Source organism: Rhinatrema bivittatum, chromosome 1 (genome assembly GCF_901001135.1).
Source record: "Rhinatrema bivittatum chromosome 1, aRhiBiv1.1, whole genome shotgun sequence".
NCBI classification, from domain to species: domain Eukaryota; kingdom Metazoa; phylum Chordata; class Amphibia; order Gymnophiona; family Rhinatrematidae; genus Rhinatrema; species Rhinatrema bivittatum.
This window is the reverse complement of record NC_042615.1, coordinates 772,966,894-772,989,337: the sequence shown is the minus strand read 5'-3', so window position 1 is coordinate 772,989,337 and position 22,444 is coordinate 772,966,894. Positions and strand designations below refer to the sequence as shown.

General features: G+C 46.1%; 1 protein-coding gene across 2 annotated transcripts in view; it reads right to left on the bottom strand.

The window, feature by feature from the left end:
* Positions 1-21,177, bottom strand: part of MBD2 (methyl-CpG binding domain protein 2) — a 205,561-nt gene extending 184,384 nt beyond the window's left edge. The window contains exon 1 of one of the 2 annotated variants that reach the window (XM_029579956.1): positions 20,559-21,177. In XM_029579956.1, the coding sequence (XP_029435816.1) occupies positions 20,559-20,668 (110 nt within the window). In that variant the 5' untranslated portion in view covers positions 20,669-21,177. The remainder of the gene's footprint in view (positions 1-20,558) is intronic. The other variant, XM_029579948.1, reaches the window with a different exon arrangement.
* Positions 21,178-22,444: the final 1,267 nt, after the last annotated feature.

The window sequence follows — 22,444 nt, the reverse complement described above, 5'->3', positions numbered from 1 at the left end:
GTAAATTCATCATCGGTTCATGCTAGAGATATAAAGTTCCTGGATGGAATAAATGATAGCTTTATGGAGCAATTGGTTCAGGAACCAACATGAGAGGGAGCAATTTTAGATCTAATTCTCAGTGGAGCACAGGATTTTGTGAGAGAGGTAATGGTGGTGGGGCCGCTTGGCAAAAGTGATCATAATATGGTCAAATTTGAATTAATGACTGGAAGGGAGACAGTAAGCAAATCCACGGCTCTCTTGCTAAACTTTCAAAAGGGAAATTTTGATAAAATGAGAAAAATTGTTAGAAAAAAACTGAAAGGAGCAGCTACAAAAGTAAAAAATGTCCAAGAGGCGTGGTCATTGTTAAAAAATACCATTCTAGAAGCACAGTCTAGATGTATTCCACACATTAAGAAAGGTGGAAAGAAGGCAAAACGATTACCGGCATGGTTAAAAGGGGAGGTGAAAGAAGCTATTTTAGCCAAAAAATCTTCATTCAAAAATTGGAAGAAGGATCCAACAGAAGAAAATAGGATAATGCATAAGCATTTTCAAGTTAATAAGACAGGCTAAGAGAGAATTTGAAAAGAAGTTGGCAGTAGAGGCAAAAACTCACAGTAAACCCTTTTTTAAATATATCCGAAGCAGGAAGCCTGTGAGGGAGTCAGTTGGACCGTTAGATGACTGAGAGGTTAAAGGGGCATTTAGAGAAGATTTATTTATTTATTTATTTAAAAAGTCTTCTATACCGATGTTAGTCGAAACATCACCTCGGTTTACATGGAACAAAAGCAATGGAAATTACAAGTAATAGGGGAAGGGTAAGGGATACAAAAAGCCATAAGGAGAGCAGATAAGCATAGGAACAAACAACAAGTGAACTATAATGTCATAAGAACAAGGTCATAGTCAAATTCAGGTCATGATCCATCAAAATTCATCAAGGGTGTTGGGGAAAGGCTTGTTTGAATAGCCAGGTTTTGAGCTGGGCTCTGAATTTGGTGATGCAAGGTTCAAGTCTGAGGTGGGTTGGGAGTGAGTTCCAGTGCATAGGTCCAGCAATGGAGAGCGCCCGATCCCTTGTAGCTGTGAGGTGTGCTTTCTTTAGGGATGGCACATGGAGGGACCCTTTGTTAGTGGTCCTTGTCGGACGATTCGAGCAGGCAAATTGGAGGGGATCTGCCAGCCAGTTGGAGTGATGGGAATATAAGGCTTTATGTATAATGGTCAGGGATAAAGATAAGGCCATTGCGGAAAAATTAAATGATTTCTTTGCTTCGGTGTTTACTGAAGAGGATGTTGGGGAGGTACCCGTACCGAAGAAGGTTTTCATGGGTAACGATTCAGATGGACTGAACCAAATCACGGTGAACCTAGAAGATGTGGTAGGCCTGACTGACAAATTGAAGAGTAGTAAATCACCTGGACCGGATGGTATACACCCCAGAGTTCTGAAGGAACTCAAAAATGAAATTTCCGACCTATTAGTAAAAATTTGTAACCTATCATTAAAATCATCCATTGTACCTGAAGACTGGAGGACAGCTAATGTAACCCAATATTTAAAAAGGGTGCCAGGGGCGATCCAGGAACTAGAGACCGGTTAGCCTGACTTCAGTGCCAGGACAAATAGTGGAAAGTGTTCTAAATATCAAAATCACAGAACATATAGAAAGACATGGTTTAATGGAACAAAGTCAGCATGGCTTTACCAAAGGCAAGTCTTACCTCACAAATCTGCTTCACTTTTTTGAAGGAGTTAATAAACATGTGGATAAAGGTGAACCAGTAGATGTAGTGTACTTGGATTTTCAGAAGGCGTTTGACAAAGTTCCTCATGAGAGGCTTCTAGGAAAAGTAAAAAGTCATGGGATAGATGGCGATGTCCTTTCGTGGATTACAAACTGGCTAAAAGACAGGAAACAGAGAACAGGATTAAATGGACAATTTTCTCCATGGAAGGGAGTGGGCAGTGGAGTGCCTCAAGGATCTGTATTGGGACCCTAACTTTTCAATATATTTATAAATGATCTGGAAACAAATATGACAAGTAATCAAATTTGCAGATGATACAAAATTGTTCAGAGTAGTTAAATCACAAGCAGATTGTGATAAATTGCAGGAAGACCTTGTGAGACTGGAAAATTGGGCATCAAAATGGCAGATGAAATTTAATGTGGATAAGTGCAAAGTGATGCATATAGGGAAAAATAATCCATGCTACAGTTACACAATGTTAGGTTCCATATTAGGTGCTACCACCCCAGAAAGAGATCTAGGCGTCATAATGGATAACACATTGAAATTGTCGGTTCAGAGTGTTGTGGCAGTCAGAAAAGCAAACAGAATATTGGGAATTATTAGAAAGGGAATGGTGAATAAAACGGAAAATGTCATAATGCCTCTGCATCGCTCCATGGTGAGACCGCACCTTGAATACTGTGTACAATTCTGGTCGCCGCATCTCAAAAAAGATATAGTTGCGATGGAGAAGGTACAGAGAAGGGCAACCAAAATGATAAGGGGAATAGAACAGCACCCCTATGAGGAAAGATTAAAGAGGTTAGGACTTTTCAGCTTGGAGAAGAGACGGCTGAGGGGGGATATGATAGAGGTCTTTAAGATCATGAGAGGTCTAGAACAGGTAGATGTGAATTGGTTATTTACTCTTTCAGATAATAGAAAGACTAGGGGGCACTCCATGAAGTTAGCATGGGGCACATTTAAAACTAATCGGAGAAAGTTCTTTTTCACTCTTCGCACAATTAAAACTCTGGAATTTGTTGCCAGAGGATGTGGTTAGTGCAGTTAGTGTAGCTGTGTTTAAAAAAGGATTGGATAAGTTCTTGGAGGAGAAGTCCATTACCTGCTATTAATTAAGTTGACTTAGAAAATAGCCACTGCTATTACTAGCAACAGTAGCATGGAATAGACTTAGTTTTTGGGTACTTGCCAGGTTCTTATGGCCTGGATTGGCCACTGTTGGAAACAGGATGCTGGGCATGATGGACCCTTGGTCTGACCCAGTTTGGCATGTTCTTATAATGAAGATGGCTATGTACAAAAGAAGAAAACTGTCACTGGTTAATTTTTAAAAGATTTCTTTGTACTGAAGTGGCTTAATTTTTAGTTTGGTCTAGAGCTTCTCAATCCTGTCCTCTGGACCCCCCTCCCACCCACAACGAATATGCATGCGACAAGACTGCATATACTGGAGAGCCAGCGAATTGAAATGCATCTCATGCACATTCACTGCAGAATTCTGACCAACCCAGGAGAAGGGAGGAGGGGTCCTAAGGTCAAGTATGAGAAGCTCTAGTCTAGTCTCTCTCAGTTTTTATTAGTCAATTTTGTACTTGGCAAGAAAGTTTTTATTTTGTTGTTTCTTTTTCCAGGGTTGATGAGAAGTTGTTGAGAAGCTATTCAGGGTTTGCCTGGAGATAACAAAACCTGAGCTTATTAGCTGATGATTCCTGGACAAGAGAATTTTATTAGTAACCATTATCTTTGATATGGAAAGAAACTGGCTCCTCAAGCTGTACAGACAGAAATATAAAAGCAGTTTTTGAGGAGCAATCCATTGTGATCATTCCCAATATGCCTAGAACAATTCAAAACGTTTATTATTTATTTATTTAAAGTTTTTTATATACCGCCGCTCATCAAAGATATCACGTCGGTGTACAATGAACAGGAACTTACGCCGGAGTGTTATACATTTAACAGGGTTAAATGTATAACCTTCTTTGTGAAGACAAGAAACCTTGCACTCTGGGGCTCAGTCTGCATTATAGCATGCATGATTGTTTTCAAGGTATGCAATATATATTTATGATACTGAGCAGTTAACTTTGCATTCATCAGAAACAGTCACATGAAATATCTTCAGGGACATCCACAAGGGCAATTTAAAAAATACTGATCTTTATAAAGAGTGTTGCGTCCGTCGGTCTCAGACGGCTTCAACCTCTGTGCCTCACCTTTCTTCCTTCTCTCTCCTCAAGCCTTGGGAAGGTGGCTGCTGCCGCGTCTTCATGCCGTTCTCTCTGGTGTCCCCGGATCGGCAACGGCGACGGTGTTTGCCATGATTTTCCTGAGGGCCTCCTAGGGTGCGTGCACACGTGCCATCCATGTCTTTATCCACGTCATGGCGGGAACCTCGGGGGCGTCCCCTCCGAGTGACGTCATCACATCCTGGTATTTAGAATGCCCTTCGTTTGCTAACAAACTGAGTTAGCAAAGATTGGATTGCCTCCGGTCTAAGCTGCTCTGCCATTTCCCAGCTGCCGCAGGAAGCTCTCTCTACCCTTCGGGGTATTTCTTCACTAACCTGGGTACCCACTCCTCGGGGGCCCTTCTGCTCTGTTTCAGGTACCTATCTTGTGATACCAGGTACTCGCTCCTCGAGGGCTTGCTCTCCCTAATCTGGTGTCTGCTGCTGAACAACTTCTGCCTGTCAGGACCTTCATCAATACAGCTTCTGCTTCAGTGAGTACTAACCCTTTCAGTCTGTCTCACCTTCAGCTTCAGCGCTCTGTGTCTACATCCGGGACTTGTCCCTGTTACGCCGCGCTGCCCATCACCTACTCAAGTGTGAATCTGGTCTCCTCTGCTGAGGACCCCTGGACTACTTCTGCTGGGTTACCTTCACTGCTGCCCGCTCCTCGGGCAGTACCATCAAGTTGTCCAATAAATACAACTTCTCTGTGTCTGCATGCATAGAGTCTAGCCTAGTTCTGCGGTTCCTCACGGGACTCCTCCCCATGGGAGTGGCCATCACCGCAGTACCCAAGAATCCACTCAACACCTCATAACCATAACAAAGAGCAATATATTCCATAACATACGCACTATGACCAAGTTATAGTCTTTCACTTAGTTAACTATCTGGCCTAATGTGCTATAAGCTCCACCAATAAACTATTTCCAAAGATAAATAATGACATACCCAAAGGGAAGACCCGCAGTCTCATGAAGTTACATTTCTGTCCTGACACATGCTCTTTATACAGAGTACTGATGTGTTATGTTGCACTGAAAAACTGCACTTTCTGAATCTGTCAAAACAGGTTTTGTAGCCTTTGCTTTGACTGGTCAAGTCTAGGGCAGGAAGCAGTGTATTCTGGGAAATTTGGCTTCATTGTAAAACACTCCATTTTACACAGCAGCTCCTGCTACCTGTCTCTCCAAGCCTCCCCATACACAGTCATTCAAAGAAAGCCTCAAGCCAACAGAAGCACAGTTCAGACACTTTGTTCCTGTTAATCGTGTCTCCATTTCATCAATTAGTAAAGATTTGGAAGGTTTTTTTCAGTTTGTTTTCCCAATAAAGATTTTATGTTTAAAAACTGGCCTATCTTTGGGTATACAGCTGAACGAGAGTTTAGCTATATGTATAGTCATACATGATGTGCAGTAACATAGCTATAATGACCTAACTCTACTACACTAAAATCTATACTTTTTTCCCCAGCATACAACACTACACTCTCACCAACTGCAGCTGCTTCTGGTTCCAGCTAAAGCTTTAAATCTAGACCAAGGTTTAAAAAAAAAAGCTTTAGCTCAGGTTCCCACATCAGAAAGCTTCCTACATACCAGCTGCTCCTAAACTGGTGGGCACTTTCTTCCACTGAGAAGCCAGGAGGAGGAAAAAAAAAACGGAAGTGCATGCATTCCAAACTCTTTTTATTTTCTAAATGCACCATATTTTTAACCCTTGGCTACCGGGAAACTCACACACACACTCATACACTCTCTCTCTCTCTTTCTCAGGATTAGGTCCTACATCTTCAAACAAATTGAAACCTCATATGTCCCTTGATCACGCGAGTTATCCAGCCCTTCTGCACCTCCTCTCTGTTCTATCATTTTTCAAAAGTGTTTCCACTGTGTCTTAATTACAGCTCTCATTTCCAGTACTATTTTTATAAAAACAGAAAAGGACGCACATGTGGGTTCCATTCCCCCTACAACATAGCAATTTACATGCATCTTTCAAGCCCATAATTAAATGTTTCATGAGCACAAAAGACTGAAGGAGAAAATCCCTTCAATTTCAGGGGGAAAAGAAAACAAAACATTTTAAGACTGGCCAAAGCAAAAAACAACCAGGGCTGTTTGAATAAAGCTTGTGTACATTTGAAGTAGCATTTGTACTGTGGTTTAGAGACACATTTTATGAAGGTGGTTAGTGGGTCTCATTTCCTGAGGTATGACCAGTGAGCAAGTATTTTGTTTTCCACAATATGTATTCTGCAGTTTTAGTCAGCCGTTCTCTTAAAAGACAAAGCATAGACCAACTGGCATTGTGGCATGGGACTTGACCACAGCCCAACAACACCATAGCACCTAGAACGTTTTCAAGGTTAGAGAAACTGGAGAAATGGCAAAGGCGAGCAGACCCAAGCAGCAAGCTTAAAGCAAACTGACTGTAGCTGGCCAAAAGCTGGCTAACATTAAGATATCAGAAGATGCACAGTGAAAATTGCACAACACTAAAGGCCTACAGGAATTTTAACACAGCAGCCTTATACGTCAGCTGTTAGCATGATGCTTTTACAACTGCACTGTCTAACAATACAGGAGCCAAAAGAGCTAAAGCAAATGACACAGCTCTTTAAAATCAGCTATAGTGGCCAGGTCAACTGAGAAAACTGTTTAAGCAAAAAAAAAAAAAAAAAGAAAATCAGCCATGGGCCTCAGCCTGCACACTCTGCCTCGAAGAGAACATTCACCAACTAAGGTGGACTTAAATCCCACTACTGCCAAACGTAGCTGAAATGGAAGCAGAAACAAATTTTACAACGCTCATTAAAAGGTACAATAAAACTGCATCAATCAGCAGAAGTCCTGTGTAAGCAATAGAACCACTCTCCAATTCCCGGTAAAAGGTTACAGTAAAACAGTGCAGAGGCGTTATCCTGCAGCAGCAAGATAGGGAGTGCACTGTGGTCTAATTATGCTGATAGGCCCAAGGCTGGAAGCCAGAACTTGAACACACCTAGGTGTGCACTCACATGGAGAAGTGCATGAGTAAGGCTTTGACACTGTTCCACACAGGCAGCTCATAAACATGAGTGCAAGGGTGAGAACCTGTGCTAGAAATGACTTGTGCCATAGGCAACAGACCGTAAAGGATCAGTGGCCTGGAGGTGAAAGGCTCCGAGCCATCCAGAGCCCCAAAATAGAGTATCTTGAATCCCGCAAACTTTTCAAATAATACTAAAACCAGGGCACACTCCATTAAACTAAGAACCAGCAGATTTAAAGCAAATCGTAGAAAGTACTTTTTCATTTAGCGAGCAATCAAGCTTTGGAATCTGTTGCCAGAGGACTGGCATAACAGGATTTAAAAGACATTTGGATAAGTTCCTGGAGGAAAAGTCCATAAACAATTATTATTAGCCAGGTACATTTGGGAAAAGTCATTACTTGTCCCTATTTATTTATTTATTTAAACATATAGCTCACCTATCTACAATACTAGGCAAGTTACAAGTAAACATCCATAATAAATACAATCAACAATCATAAAATTAAACAGCATATGATAAAAAAAACACATTACATGCAAGGAACAGCAAGACATAGACCTATTTTTTTAAATCTACAGGTACTTGTGACCCAAACTGGTCACTGTCAGAGACAGGATGCTGGCCTTGATGGACCTTGGTCTGACCCACCAGCATGGGATATTTTATATTCTTAGAAACGGGACCCAAGACACTAAGGGGTGAATTTTCAAAGCGTTATGCACATAGAAATTAGCATATACGTGTGTACGTAGCCTGTACTCACGCAATTACTGTTTTAAAAACATCAAAAGTACATGGGTACTTTAGATTTCACGGACACATGTATGCATGAAAAGTAGGGGCGTTCCTGGATGGGACAAACAGTTACATGCATAAGTATGCTTATGCACGAACACATAAAATGCATCAAAAGTGAGTAATTGATTGCATGTACTTTTCCTACCAGCTGTAAAAACGTGGGGGTGTATATTTCACATGCAAAAAGGTAGGACTTGCTGAATGAGAACTTGATTTACATTCATTAAGTTGGTATATTTTAAAATATGTGTAGGTAATTGAAATTACTGGTTTTCTGATTCCTCTAGCATTTCACCCAATCCTTCTCCAGGTCATGGAGATGCCTCTGGTTCTTCAGCCTGAAATCCTCCCATTCACCCAGAACACCCATCCTGCCAATAGTACACAACAAACAAGTCTGATATCAATTATGTAAGATAATTGTGTAAAATTACGCAAGTTGCCAAATATACTCCTGCAAGTCTCTTTTAAAATAGCATCATACGCGTGCATATGTTGCAGGGTAGACATATGCATATTTTATAATGCGTGCATATCTGATATGCCAGAGTTTATCAAATACTAGCGTTGATCTCCGCACAGCCTTATATATGCATATATTATGCAGCTGCACAGAGTTGTTTGGAAGTTACCCTCTCTGGTTTTACCAGAGGGGAATCGGGGCAAATAAGTCTGATCGATTTCTTTGACTGAATAACCAAAAAACTAGAGCAGGGATGAGCTCTGGATACGGTATACTTATATGTCAATGAACAAGGCCTTTGACACTGTCCCATAAGAGCTCGCCCAGCTCAGCTGGGAGCTGCTCCTAAAGGTGGTAAACTGGCTTGGAAATTGATGGAGGGATAAACAACGGAGGACCTGAGGGTAAATGGATAAGGGAGTTTTATTAGCAGAATGCCTCAGGTCCAGTTCTTCATATTTTCATTAATGATACGACAGAGGGGCTAGAAAGAAGTTTATCTTTTCACAGATAAAACTGGGGCAATTTTCAAAACTTTGCGGGTAGTTAAAAAGCCCATAGATGCGGACTTTGCACTACTTTCCCCTTCAGCAATGCCTAGATAAAAAAACAAAAAAAATACCCACAGAGCCCTGCCCTTGCTTTTCTTGTGGATACTGTTTCCATGCCAAACTACATGCAATGTCAGCTCCCCACCTGGGATCCCACATTATTTTCCTGCAGGTAAAAGCACCTGCATTATTAATACCTGCAGGTACCTTTTACCCATCTATTGGGTGGCAATTTCCAGATGGCCTATTCGCCAGGCTGAATGGCCTTTTGAAAAATTGCCCTAAGATGTGCAATAAGATCGACAAGCAGATGGCATGGGAAAAAAAAAAAAAAAGTTAGGAATGACCTAAAGCTGCCTGGGAAGTAATGAATAAGTCTGGCAAAGACGCAATGCAAAACAATGTGGGGTCATGCATTTGGGACAGAGAAATGCAATTTAGCAGTACACGATGAAGGGCGATCACAGCCGATGATCTCGAAAGCTGCAATATAGCGTGAAAAGGCAGTTAGGAAAGCCAGAGGAATGCTAGGGTACAAAAAGGAGAGGTGCATTACTGGCAAAACGTCATCTAGAACACTGTGTCCAGTTCTGAGGGGTAACTTCGCCATAAGAAAAGAGAGTGGCAGTGCAGAGAAAGGCTGCTAAAATGGTGCACAAACTGCAGCCCAAGCCAGGTGAGATCAAACCTAGAGCTAAATATTTATACCTGAGAGAGGGGGGGGGGGGGGGATACGACAGACACTCCACACGGTAGAAATAATGCACAAGCAGCAGGCAATGGAAAGAGGATGTGAAAGAAAAGGCCCAAGCCTGAGGCTGAAAGGGGGCAGACTCGGGAGACATAGAAGGAGATAAGTTTCTCACAGAAAACGGTGATGAATGCACGGAACCAGGGGGTCCAGCCGACTCGGAAATGGAACCAAAACCAAAATCTTTTCTTCTTTCCTGAATCAGGACACAACCTGAATGGTGTGAAAAAGTCTGTTGACCCTCAACCACACAAAAATAAAATAAAAAGGTTACTCCAAGACCATGAGCAGATAAAAATCAATATCTGGGAAGATGTACAGGTTGCGTTTGACAGGTCGTACAAACATTTCACATAGATTATGTGCTTAGAATGTATTTATTTAGAAACATTTGATATTCTGCTTTTACCATGCGGGTCTCAAGGAGGAATGCAATCAAAAGACAGCGACAGAGATTCCCTTATGTCATATCATGTCTTACACGCCTCTCCTGAATATGCTCCCCTTTTGTGTTTCCCTATGATCACTGTAAACTATGACGCTAATGTAACAGGAATCTCATTACACGTTATCACGAATTCTTCACAGTATCTGCCCCACTTCGCAAATGATCATTGTAATGCGATTTATATTTAAAATTTTCTCTTGTGAACTGGTTGGTTCTATGGGCACCCAACTGGTTACTGAGCCGGAACAACTTCAGTCGCAGCTGAACCCCAACCAAAAAAAAAACCTGTGCTGTGATGGTTTGACTCCCAGCACAGCACAAACTCCCAGCGAGAGTGCTAGAAATGCAGACAGAATTTAAGAGAGCACGAAACAGGGCCTGTGGTACTGCAAGAGAAAGGGGAAATGGGCAGCTAAAAACCACAGAGCCCATCTTATCTGCCATGACAGGTCTTTGTATCTGTGTTTCTTACTTTGTGCAAGTCTCACAAGAGCAAAAGCACAAAGTCTGTGATGTCGATTTATGAATCTTTCACTTATGCATAATTTACTATGGTATGGCATCATAGTAAATGTTAGGGGAAAAAAGACCAGTCTGCCCTGCAAGCTTTATTTATTCTTTTAATGTATTTATTTTATTCTGATACTGTTATATCTAACGCTCTGTGCGGGTTACCCCAATGCGGGTTACGCCTGGTATGAAAATAATGGGCAGAATTTTGAAAATTGGGGTCATCTCGCCTGGTGGATTTTCTCACCTGGCGAGAAGGCCCCAGGAGCAGAATTGATGCAGCAAGTTTGGCCCCCAATCAGGGCCTGGGAGGCAGAAAAAGGCCATAAGGAGGAAAAAGCTGCAGCAGAGATGGAGAGGTGGGGGGGGGAACTAGAGGAGAGTGAGAGGACTAGGGGAAGAGAAGAGAGAAAGAACTGTAGCTGGGTGGGAATGGAGGAGGAGAGTGAGATGGTTGCATGCTGGGGGAGTGGGAGGTGTGCATTCACCAGGGAAGAAACACTCAGTACGCACTCCCACCCCACCCTACCCACTCAGGAATAAAATTGAGGCAGGCACGAGAACATGGCAAATGTATTTCATCTCTGTAAATAAATCCTGGAGGAATTTCTGAACCCCTGACAATGGGAAATAAGGTAAGTATGAAAAACTATATTAGGAGATAATACAAAATCCCAAAGAGCCAAGCTTGCCAATTACTGCCAAACCGATGCTGCTTTTATAGTGTTGTAGATACCTGCACTTAGAAACTGAACTGAGACTACCAGCTCATTCACCAGTCAGGAAATGGTTATCAGATGGTAATGACATTCAACCACTACCATGATACACCCCAGCCAGTGACCTAGAGATCCTGTGTACTAAATATTCCAGTCAATCATTGCTAAAACTGATTTCTGACTCCCAACAATCTAAGATACCATACTCCTGGCACACCCACTAAATCAATCTAATTGTAATATTTCATATGAATTAGCACCAAGATATTAAAAGGGAGTGCCATAGTATAGTTTAGGAGCACTGTGAGACACCAGGATAGCATCTCACAGCAAGCAAAACGGAATTATTTACATGAGATGGCATTACAGAAGAGAGCTAAACAAGTATGAACAATATGCAAAACTACCAAAACTTATATCAGCATCCTGGAGCAGGTAGAGTTCTTCTGGGAGCAGCCATGGTGACTACAATATTGCACATAGTCGGGGTGGAAAAATGCTTAGAAAAAACAGACACCAGTCAAAACTTTTTAAGAGTCAGAGGAAAAAAAACCTCTCTCCTTGTTAGCTTGGTTCTGGAGAGAGCCACAATTAGTGAAGGACAAAAAATATATATACACACACACACACACACTTCCCCCATCCCCACTCCTTCACTCCACTCCACTCCACTAACTGTGGCTCTCTCCAGAACCGAGCTAGCACTGACCCCGAGTTTGACCTCTAGTTGTCACCACTGAATGATGCCTGGGACTCCTTCCCACTCAGATCTGTGAACGTTACTGCAGCTGCATCTCCAGCCCTGGCCAGCAGGGGGGAGCAGAAGCCAGACCCGGGAATCACAACCGGGTTTCTCTACATTGCAGTGCAGGGCAGTAACAATGAGCCCCCAGACTTGCCTAGATGAATCATCTTTTACAGATGGAGGGGTGTGAAGGGTTTGGTATGTTCTTAGGTATATTTGGGTGGCTGTGGATGCTCACCCAGCATGAGCAGCAGGAAGGCTTGGCTACTCTTCTCCAAAAAGGATGAGATGATCAACTGGGAGGCCCATTCAGCCCAAAAGGTGGTGGAAAGGGCAAGGAAGAGTGATGGCCAGAGCTAAAGCAGTGCAGGGTGGGCAGAAGGGTCCTTATCTGCCCACATCAACGATGTTATTATCTTAGAAAAGCAAATGAAGTTTGGTTGTCCAGTGGACTTACCAAAACAGGCACTTTCTACATTTGCCTGAAACTCACAAAGCTTCAGATTATGATCACCATTTCCCTGCATCTAAGGCAGAAAAGTATCCCTGCATTTTTCCAGTAAAATGAATCACATTCCAACACTGCCCATAGTTAATGACTACTCATTTCTCCCCATTTCCTCAGGAAACGTGAGTAAGGATCTTAACATTTCCTGGCATATTTACCACCAGTGCAGCCAGTGGGGCTACCTGGGCTGAATTCTGAACTCAGATTCCTCCTGCTGCTCTGGCTTCTGAGGCTGAGAGTTTAATATATTTTAGCCTTTTAAAAAATCACAAATACCCCACTGCCTCATGCAAACCTTTCTTAAGATTTGCTTCTAATTTTCAAACAATGTATCTGAAAATAGCTATTCATCAGATATCGGCTTTCCAGTGGCATACAGAAACAACTGGTGGGACAGTAACTCCAGAGATCATTAGTATTCTTCATTGCACAGATGATCCTGTTTTTAACATGGTTAAAAAAAAAAAAAAAAGTGTGTGCACTTTTATTGTTTCAAGAACTTTGAAATGATACCCAAAATTCTTCTTTCCTGCACAGAGCAACAAACCAGTATTCAAGGCTGCGAGTGTTTTAAAACAAATTGCTTTACGTGTGCCCATATTCATTAACTCTGGCTCAGGATTTCCACGGATCCTCGGCGTGGCTCTTCTAGGGCGTCCGTTTATTAAGAAAGAAAAGAACGAAGCTACAGCACAACTTCCATTTTACACATTTCAGCTGAGCCTCAGCTCTAAACTAAAGCATCTTCCAGGTCTCAAACCACCCCCCGACCGCTTTATGATTTCCAGACTGAAGGTATTGTATTACTGGCAAATTCATCATGGGAAGCAGAGCTGGGTGTAGGCAACCACAGATCACTATCAGCAACCACAGCACTCTTCAGAGCTCCAGAGGCAGCGCTCACCCTAAAGCATTGCAGGTTCCCATCTCTAGTTGGGGGAGGGGCTGGAATAGCTCCCTCCATGGGCCACAAGTTGACTTTTTTTTTTATTGGATTTAGCTTATATCTAAATCTTTTGAGGGAAAGGAGAAATGCTGGAAGGTGAGGGGGGGGGTTAGGGGGAGAAAAGCAGTGGTTGCTTCTCATCTGATGACAGTAAAAGAGGACGCCTGGTAAGAGATGAGCGAGGGAAAGTGGGGGTGGATGGAGGGAAGGGGAGGAAGGAGGAGATGAGAGGTATCTGCCGCCAACTGGAAAGTTCCAAGGAATAGGAACAGAGGAAACCGCATCCTCCTTTATCTTGCCGACGATAGCTGCGATGCTGAAAATGAGAAGGCGAGGCCTCTGCAGAGGCCCATCCCTGCGCCATCAACAAATCCTGAGGGGGGGGGGGGGGCAGAAGGGATACTACATGGTGCATCCTGATTATATAGACCCCCCCCTCCCCAAAAGAAGCTGGAGGAGTGGCAAGAAAAGCTTAGCTCAAAGGTATCACACCCGACATAATAACAGGAGGGAGGTGGGGATCCTTAGCAACTCCAGCGGCAGTAGGGAGAAGTGTGTGTGTGTGTGTGTGCGTATGTACGTGTGTGCGTATGTACGTGCGTGCGTATGTACGTGCGTGCGTGTGTGTGTACGTACGTGTGTGTGTATGTACGTGTGTATGTGTATGTACGTGTATGTGTATGTACGTGTATGTACGTGTGTGTATGTACATGTGTGTGTACGTGTGTATGTGTGTGTATGTACGTGTGTGTGTATGTGTGTGTACGTGTGTGCGTGTGTACGTGTGTGTGTGTGTATGTGCGTGTATGTACGTGTGTGTGTATGTACGTGTGTATGTGTGTACGTGTGTACGTGTGTACGTGTGTATGTGTGTGTGTGTATGTACGTGTGTGTGTATGTACGTGTGTGTGTATGTGTGTGCGTGCGTATGTGTGTGCATGCGTGCATATGTATGTGCATGTGTGTGTATGTGCGTGCGTGTGTATGTGCGTGCATGCGTGCATATGTATGTGCATGTGTGTGTATGTGCGTGCGTGTGTATGTGCGTGCGTGTGTATGTGCGTACGTGTGTATATGTGTGTGTGTGTGTATATATGTGTAATAACACAAACGCCTTGCGCTGGGCACTCGGGCAGAGCAGAACTGCCTTCTCTGTTCAGTCAGCACGGATGCTGGATGGATACAGAACTAGCACAGAGGCTGTAAAAGTTATGGCGGGACATGGGGTTACAGTAACAGCTGCAAACAATGAGGAGGTGCGTACAGTGTATCTGCAGGACTGGGATACAAACTGCACGTAGCCAACAGCTCTCACTGCGAAAAGGAAACTGAACAGGGCAGATATTCTTTCAGTGGGTTACTGCCTAACGTTAATCCAAGGCATGCCAGGTGCACCATGTCCTCTTACAGTGCTCTGAAATTACATATAAAAACAATGCTTCCATGTGTCCATAGAGTACAGAAGAAACAACTGCTCTCTATTAGTTGACTGATTTATGTTCCGCTTTTCAGGCACTTCAAAGCTTTCGTTTTATTTGTTTGTGTAATTCTCTCAATAAAAAATAATTTTACATAAAAATACAGACATGGTTTGTCAATAGAAGGAAACAGTAAATGCTTCAAACGTAATGCCCTGCTTTCCGAAGGTCCGGAGAGATGTTTTATATCCCTGCCATCCCACCCCCAAGTCAGTGGCATGCACTGATTTCTGAAGTTGCTGATGGTAGGTGCTGAAGGTCATGAGGCTGGGGAGATAACGGCAGCTCTGCGCACCACGGACGGACCTGAACCCATGTGATCAGCAGTCTGCGCAGCGTGCCTTATATAAACGTGAACAAGCGTGGTGCAACAGGGCCAGCCCCGGGGAGAGCCAAAAGCACTACCAGCTATGTCTAACAGCAGCCAAAGGCCTGAGGAGTCTTCAAGGGGGACAAATGTCCCGGAGCGAGCTTTCATGAAGCATGAGGCTAAGAACAATTATTTCACCGGGGCAGCTTTGCTGTCAATTAGTTCTGGTGCCAAGGTCTGAGGTAGGGGAGGGGGGGGGGGGGAGGACTGGACTCCTGTACAGGCCGTGTGTTTCACAGCACGTTATCAGACGGAAAACCGATAGGATAGGCAGTATGGGACTAGGGCCAAAAGCCATTAACCGGGTTAGGAACTGGCTAAGCAGCAGATAATGGCCAATGGAGTCTGCACACTGGAGGGAAAAGGTGGTATGAGGAATGGCGCGCTCCAGGGCTCAGTGCTGGGGCCGGCTCTTTTTAATCTCTTATTAGTAGCGTGGCAGGATGACTTGAAAGAACGGTGCACCCGTCTACAGGAGTGCTGGACATAAGAGGTGGCTTGCAAGAACTGGAAGAGGCGGGTCAAGAGACTGAAAGCTGCGCTTTGTTTTAAAAAGAAAAAAGTATAAAAATCTGTATCTAGGGTAGCAAAACTCATTAGCCGCTTATTAATCAGAGTGGCCGAGAGCTGGCAACTGCCAAAGAAGAAAGGGACCTCAGAGTAATCATCTGTAATGACTTGAAGGTGGTCAGTCAGTGTGATAAAGCAGTATGGAAAGTATATATATATATATATATATATATATATATATATATATATATAAAGTTAACAAACTTAAAATACCATGAAGGCCTCAGATATAAAATTAAAATGATTCAGATCATGTCTCCCCCATAAATTAACAAGCATCACTTTTACATAGAAACATCATGGCAGAAAAAGACTATATGGCCTACCTAACCTCAACTAATGTAGCTTTACAACTCCCATCACCCCCTCAGAGTTCCCCCTATATTTATCGCATGCTTTCTTGAATTCAGATGCTGTTTCTGTCTCCACCACCTTCCCAGGAAGGCTTTTCCATGCATCCACTACACTCTCTGAAAAGAAATACTTCCTAAGATTTACTCCCGAGCCTACCCCCTTTCACCCTCATCCCATAACCCCTCATACTAGCGTTTCCTTTCCGTTGACAGAGGCTCACCTCCCGTGCATGGAAACCTTGGAGATATTTGAAGGTCTCTATCACTTCTCCCCTAACTCGCTTTTCCTCTAGGGTAAACATGTTTCGATCTTTAAGTCTAACCCCAAATGCTTATAGAACCAAAAGATCCCTGACCATTTTAGTGGCCGCCCTCTGGACTGACTCCATCCTGTTCATACCCTTTTCAAGGTGCGGCCTCCAGAATCGAGCACAGCATTCCAAGTGAGGTCTGGCCAAGGACTTACACAAGATGCACTGCCACATGCTGAGTGCCAGGAAGTGTGCTGGGCCTGTCCATGACCCTAACCTGCAAGTAGATTTCGGCTTTCTTTCAGTTTGCTGTATTACTGGCAAAACCTACCAGTAGGTCAGGCCTGGGGCAATTCTGAAACTTCCCACTTTGTTGGTGTCATCTGCCTGTTTGTAAGGAGTCCTTGCAGCTTCCTGGCAATTGGTATTAATATTTGTATGGAAAAACTAAGTGAAACTCTTCTTTCACAGCCCCCAATAATCTCAAATTGAGCAAATCTCAAAAGAATGGCATGGTACATTGGCGGGCCCAGGAGAGGAAGGGGCGGGAAGTGTCTTAACAGCAGAAAGAGGAGGAAGGGGAGCTGGTGGGGTGTGTGCAGGCTCTGATTTAGATATAGGCAATTGCCTTAGGTGCCAGATTTTGAAGGACCCCAAATATCCAGGCCAAATAGCAGCCCGTTTCTGCTTTCTAGTGTACACGTGCCAGCACAGCTTCAAAATTGCACCCATTGCTATGGTACTGCCTGTGGACACCACGATCTTAAATCCGGCTCTGGGGGCGCGGAGACCACACCTGACAAAAGGTGGAGAAAGGGGAACTGGTGGTGGGGAGGAACTTGGCAGATGCAGGGGGAGTCACATCAGTTGGGTGGTGGAGGGAGTTTGACAGAAGCAGGGGGGGGGGGGTCACCAGGTAGGAGGGAAGGGAGAACTGGGTGGTGTATTGGGGGAATTTACATCAGATTTGGGTGAAGCAGGAGCTCAAGGGAGGGGTGGAATTTTATGCAGGGAATTGTAGCTTGGGGAGGGGGTAGTTCTGTGTTGAGGGAGAGCCATGTTCGTGGGGCAGCAGGGATCGCTCTTCCCAGAGCAGCAGGATGTAGAGGGCAAGAGGAGGGATGATCAGACTGGGTGCTGAGGAGCACAGGGTGTCAGAGCTCAGCTTGAGGTTGATGCATGCTCTGTGCCAGAGCTGGCTGAGATGCTGCCAGTGGCCTTCCAGTTCAAACACATAATACATCATATAATCAAAAAATACATCAAAACACGCCAAATAAACAACAAAACCCAACTCCATCCACAAAGGCCAACCCCATCAATGGCTCAATATCTCCAAGTCAAGGTGATCCTGTTCCCCCAGTAACCACTGAAAGAGCTCTGAAAGCAGTAACCCACCTTCGGTGGCAACCCATCACCCTCAGAGGGCCTCCACTTATCCCCATGAGATGGTGATATCAGTGGAAGGCCCACTGGCAGCATCTCAGCCAGCTCTGGCACAGAGCATGCATTCAACCTCAAGCTGAGCTCTGACACACTGTGCTCCTCAGCACCCAGTCTGATCATCCCTCCTCTAGCCCTATACATCCTGCTTGCTCTGGGAATAGCGATCCCTGCTGCCCCCGCGAACATGGCTCTCCCTCAAACACAGAACTACCCCCTCCCCCAAGCTACAATTCCCTGCATAAAATTCCACCCCTCCCTTGAGCTCCTGCTTCCACCCAAATCTGATGTAAATTCCCCCCAATACACCACCCAGTTCTCCCTTCCCTCCTACCTGGTGAATCCCCCCCCCCCCCCCCGCTTCTGTCAAACTCCCTCCACCACCCAACTGATGTGACTCCCCCTTGCATCTGCCAAGTTCCTCCCCACCACCAGCTCCCCCTTCTCCACCTTTTGTCAGGTGTGGTCTCCGCGCCCCCAGAGCCGGATTTAAGATCGTGGTGTCCACAGGCAGTACCATAGCAATGGGTGCAACTTTGAAGCTGTGCTGGCACGTGTACACTAGAAAGCAGAAACGGGCTGCTATTTGGCCTGGATATTTGGGGGTCCTTCAAAATCTGGCACCTAAGGCAATTGCCTATATCTAAATCAGAGCCTGCACACACCCCACCAGCTCCCCTTCCTCCTCTTTCTGCCAGGTGCGAACCCTGCACCCACCATCCCTTCCTCCTCCTCTCCTCATTCCCCTTCTTCTTTTTTCCAGGTGTGATCTCCCCCTGGTTCCGTTTCCTCTTTCTTCTGCCAACTGTGCCCCCCTCCATTCCCCTTCCGCTCGCCAGCTGTGACCACCCACTCCCTGCTCCTCCTCCTCCTCCTACCAGGTATGACCTCCTCACATAGCTTCCTCCTCCTGCCAAGAATGACCCCTCCCCCATTCCATCCTCCTCCTCCTCCTGCCAGATGTGATCTCCCTCACACCCATCATTTCCTCCTCCACCTTTCGCCAGATCTGACCCCCATCCCTTCCTCCAGTTCCTCCTGACAAGTGTGACCCCCCCCCCCTCTCTTGCTATCTCTTCCTCCTCCTCCATCTGCCAGGTGCGACCTCCCTCACCCCCATTTCCTCCTCTTTCTTCTGATGTGACCCCTCCATCCCTTCCTCCCCTCCTCCTGTCATATGACCCCCTCCATCCCTTCCTCCTCCTCCTCCTCCATCAAGTGTGACCCCCTCCATCCCTTCCTTCCCTCGTCAAGTGTGACCCCTCCATCCCTTCCTCAATCCCTTCCTCCCCCTCCTCCCATGAGGTGTGACCCCCTCCATCCCTTCCTCCCCCTCCTCCCGTCAAGTGTGACCCCACTCCAACCTTTCTTCCTCCTCCTCCTGTCAACTGTGACCCCTCCATCCCTTCCTCCCCTCCTCCTGTCATGTGACTCCCCCCCATCCCTTCCTCCTCCTCCTCCAAGTGTGACCCCCTCCATCTCTTCCTCCCCTCATCAAGTGTGACCCCTCCATCCCTTCCTCCTCCTCCATCAAGTGTGATCCCTCCATCCCCTTCCTCCCCTCCTCCTGTCGTGTGACCCCCTCCTCCCATCAAGTAACCCCTCCATCCCTTCTTCCTCCTCCCGTCAAGTGACCCCCTCCTCCCGTCAAGTGGCCCACTCCATCCCTTCTTCCTCCTCCTCCCATCAAGTGACCCCCCTCCATCCCTTCTTCCTCCTCCTCCCGTCAAGTGACCCCCTCCTCCCGTCAAGTGGCCCACTCCATCCCTTCTTCCTCCTCCTCCCGTCAAGTGACCCCCTCCACCCGTCAAGTGGCCCACTCCATCCCTTCTTCCTCCTCCTCCCATCAAGTGACCCCCCTCCATCCCTTCTTCCTCCTCCTCCTCCTCCCGTCAAGTGACCCCCTCCACCCATCAAGTGTGACCCCCCATCCCTTCCTCCTCCCGTCAAGTGGCCCCTCCATCCCTTTCTCCCCTCCTCCTGTCAAGTGACCCCTCCATCCCTTCTTCTTCCTCCTCCCATCAAGTGACCCCCTCCATCCCTTCTTCTTCCTCCTCCCATCAAGCGGCCCACTCCATCCCTTCTTCCTCCTCCTCCCGTCAAGTGACCCCCCTCCACCCCTTCCTCCTCCCGTCAAGTGACCCCCCTCCACCCCTTCCTCCTCCCCATATCTCTTCCTCCTACTCCCTCTCCTCCATATCCCCTCCTCCTCCTCCTGCCAAGTGTGACCCCCTCTCCACCCATATCCCTTCCTCCTCCTTCTGTCAGATGTTACCCCCCAGCTTCTCTACCTCCTTCTTTTACCAGGTGTGACCTCCCCTTGTCCCATCCTCCCTCCTCCTTCCCCTGGGTGTGCCTTTCACCCCTATAACAGTTCCTCATCCTTCTGACAAGTAGAAAAGACAGGAGTCGCAAGGAACCTTATAGGCTAACTAATTTATTAAAGCATGAGCTTTCGAGGACATCGTGCACTTCGTTAGATGTGACCACCCCATCCCTTCCTCCTACGGTACTTCTGCCGAGTGTGATCTATCCCCCCGTTACCCTTCCTCCTCCCCTGTTCACCTTCCTGACAGATGCAACCTCCCCTGTTTCCCCTCCCGCCTGCTCGCCGGGACTCCCCCCGCACCTGAAGTAGTACACATCGCTCTTGCCGGCGCTGAGCCCCGACTTCCGGATCACTTCTTCTTTCTTCCAGCCCGGAGGCAAAGCCGGGCAGTCCATCCTTCTCTTCTCCATGTAGTGCTTATAGTTGCCGGCTCCGGACCGCCGCGATCTTCGCGCTGCGATGCCGCCGGTGTCCGCGTGCCGTGCTGGTGGCGCCGCCGCCGCTGCTGCAGCTGCTGAGCCCCGCCGCTCCCCGGAGACAGCCGCAGTGCCCCCCCACCGCGTTCCGGTCTCCTTCCGATTGACAGCCAGCTAGTCCCTGCGAGCGCTTCCCTCCCCGGCTCGCTCAGCGGCGTGACCGGGGTCCAAAGTTTCCGCCGGAGTCTTCCTAGCGCAAGGGAGGAGGCGGCCGCCGCCTCGGCCGGAGGAAAAGAGTTATTCTTCGTGGGGGGGTGTTCCGGGCTGGCTCGGGGGGCAAAGAGGGAACTCTGTCCCCAGTGACAGCGCCGCCGCTTCCGGGTGGTCTTCGGGATTGGCTGCGGGGAAGGAGATCCCTCCGCGCCCTCCTAGGGCTGCGGCTCGGCCGAGTGTGAGCGCGCGCGGAGTTAGTCCTGTCTTCACCTGCACTTTGACAGCTGCCGGCCGCCGCTCCAGGAACTTGTTCACGTGCTCGCCGGGAGGGGGGACTTGTGATTGGCTCGCTCGGCCTCCCTTCCTGCTGCTTCTCCAGTACTGATTGCTCTGATTTCCCTCACTGAGGGCCTGAAGTACGAAAGCAAAATGTTTTCCGATGTTGTGTGTACGGGATTTAAAAAAAAAAAAATGCTCAGTGCATGGCTTTAGCTGGGGGGTTGTTGTGTAGTTCCTCCCCTCCCCCGCCCGCCCAAGCAGCAGAGGCTTCCAGGATGTTTCGGGGTGGGGAGTAAGGGGTTTCGTTTTCTGAAGGAAGGGCTTGTGTGGTACAACAGCATCTTTCAATAAGTTATCAGAGTCTGTAAAGAACTCCGTTTTCTCCAGGACTGAGACAGCTGCTTGACCTCTTGGACTACTTGCTGGAAAAATAATGGCTTTGGATGGGTCTTGAGGATGGAAAGAGGAGAAAATTCCAGTTGGAAATATTAGCATTATTGCTATGTTAATTCACTTAGCTATCTAAAAAAAAAAAATCAACAAACTCTAGCAGCTACCTTTTTTATTGGATTATTTTAATACCTATGTGACTTGGTTTGGAGATCTATGTTTTCTTCATCATGTGAATGCAGAATGAGCTAAAGATGGGTTTAAAGGACTTTAATGGGCAAGGGAGGAAGACCAAGATAGAGTAAAACCTGTGACAGCACAGTAGACAAGCACAAATAAGCAGGCTGGGTTAACCAAGTGGTCCTTCTGATTTATATGTTTCTGGGGGGAGGGACCTCGATTTTGCCTCATTCTAATTTAGTAGTTCAAGATATTTTGGGTGGTGAGACCCCAGGATTTTTATTGTTCAAAGCGTTATATAAAATAATGTTTAAACATGCAGAATTGGTACGTGACCACTAGATGGCATTTGGTGAAATGTTGCATCAATAAGCTGTGGTTTTGAAAATATGATAATGTTTTAGTGAGTTGATCCCCTTAAGAGTAATGTGATGGCTTGATTGGTGGGGATGTGTTCCAGGAAAATATAAATTCTGGGGCAAATTGGAAGGACTTTCCCTTTCTAGGTTGGAACTTTGGGAAAGAGGAACTTCCAGGATGCAGAGTCCTGGAGTAGCCAGCCTGTGGGCTGGTGGAGCCTGAGGACCCCTTGAGTGAAAAGTGTGTCCTGCAGGGGCTTTTACTTCTTCCCCCAAAGGAAAAGGGCCAAGGCTGAGGATAGGAGAGAAGGAGATTTCTCCCCCTGAGGAACTGGCAGGAGTGAGGTGT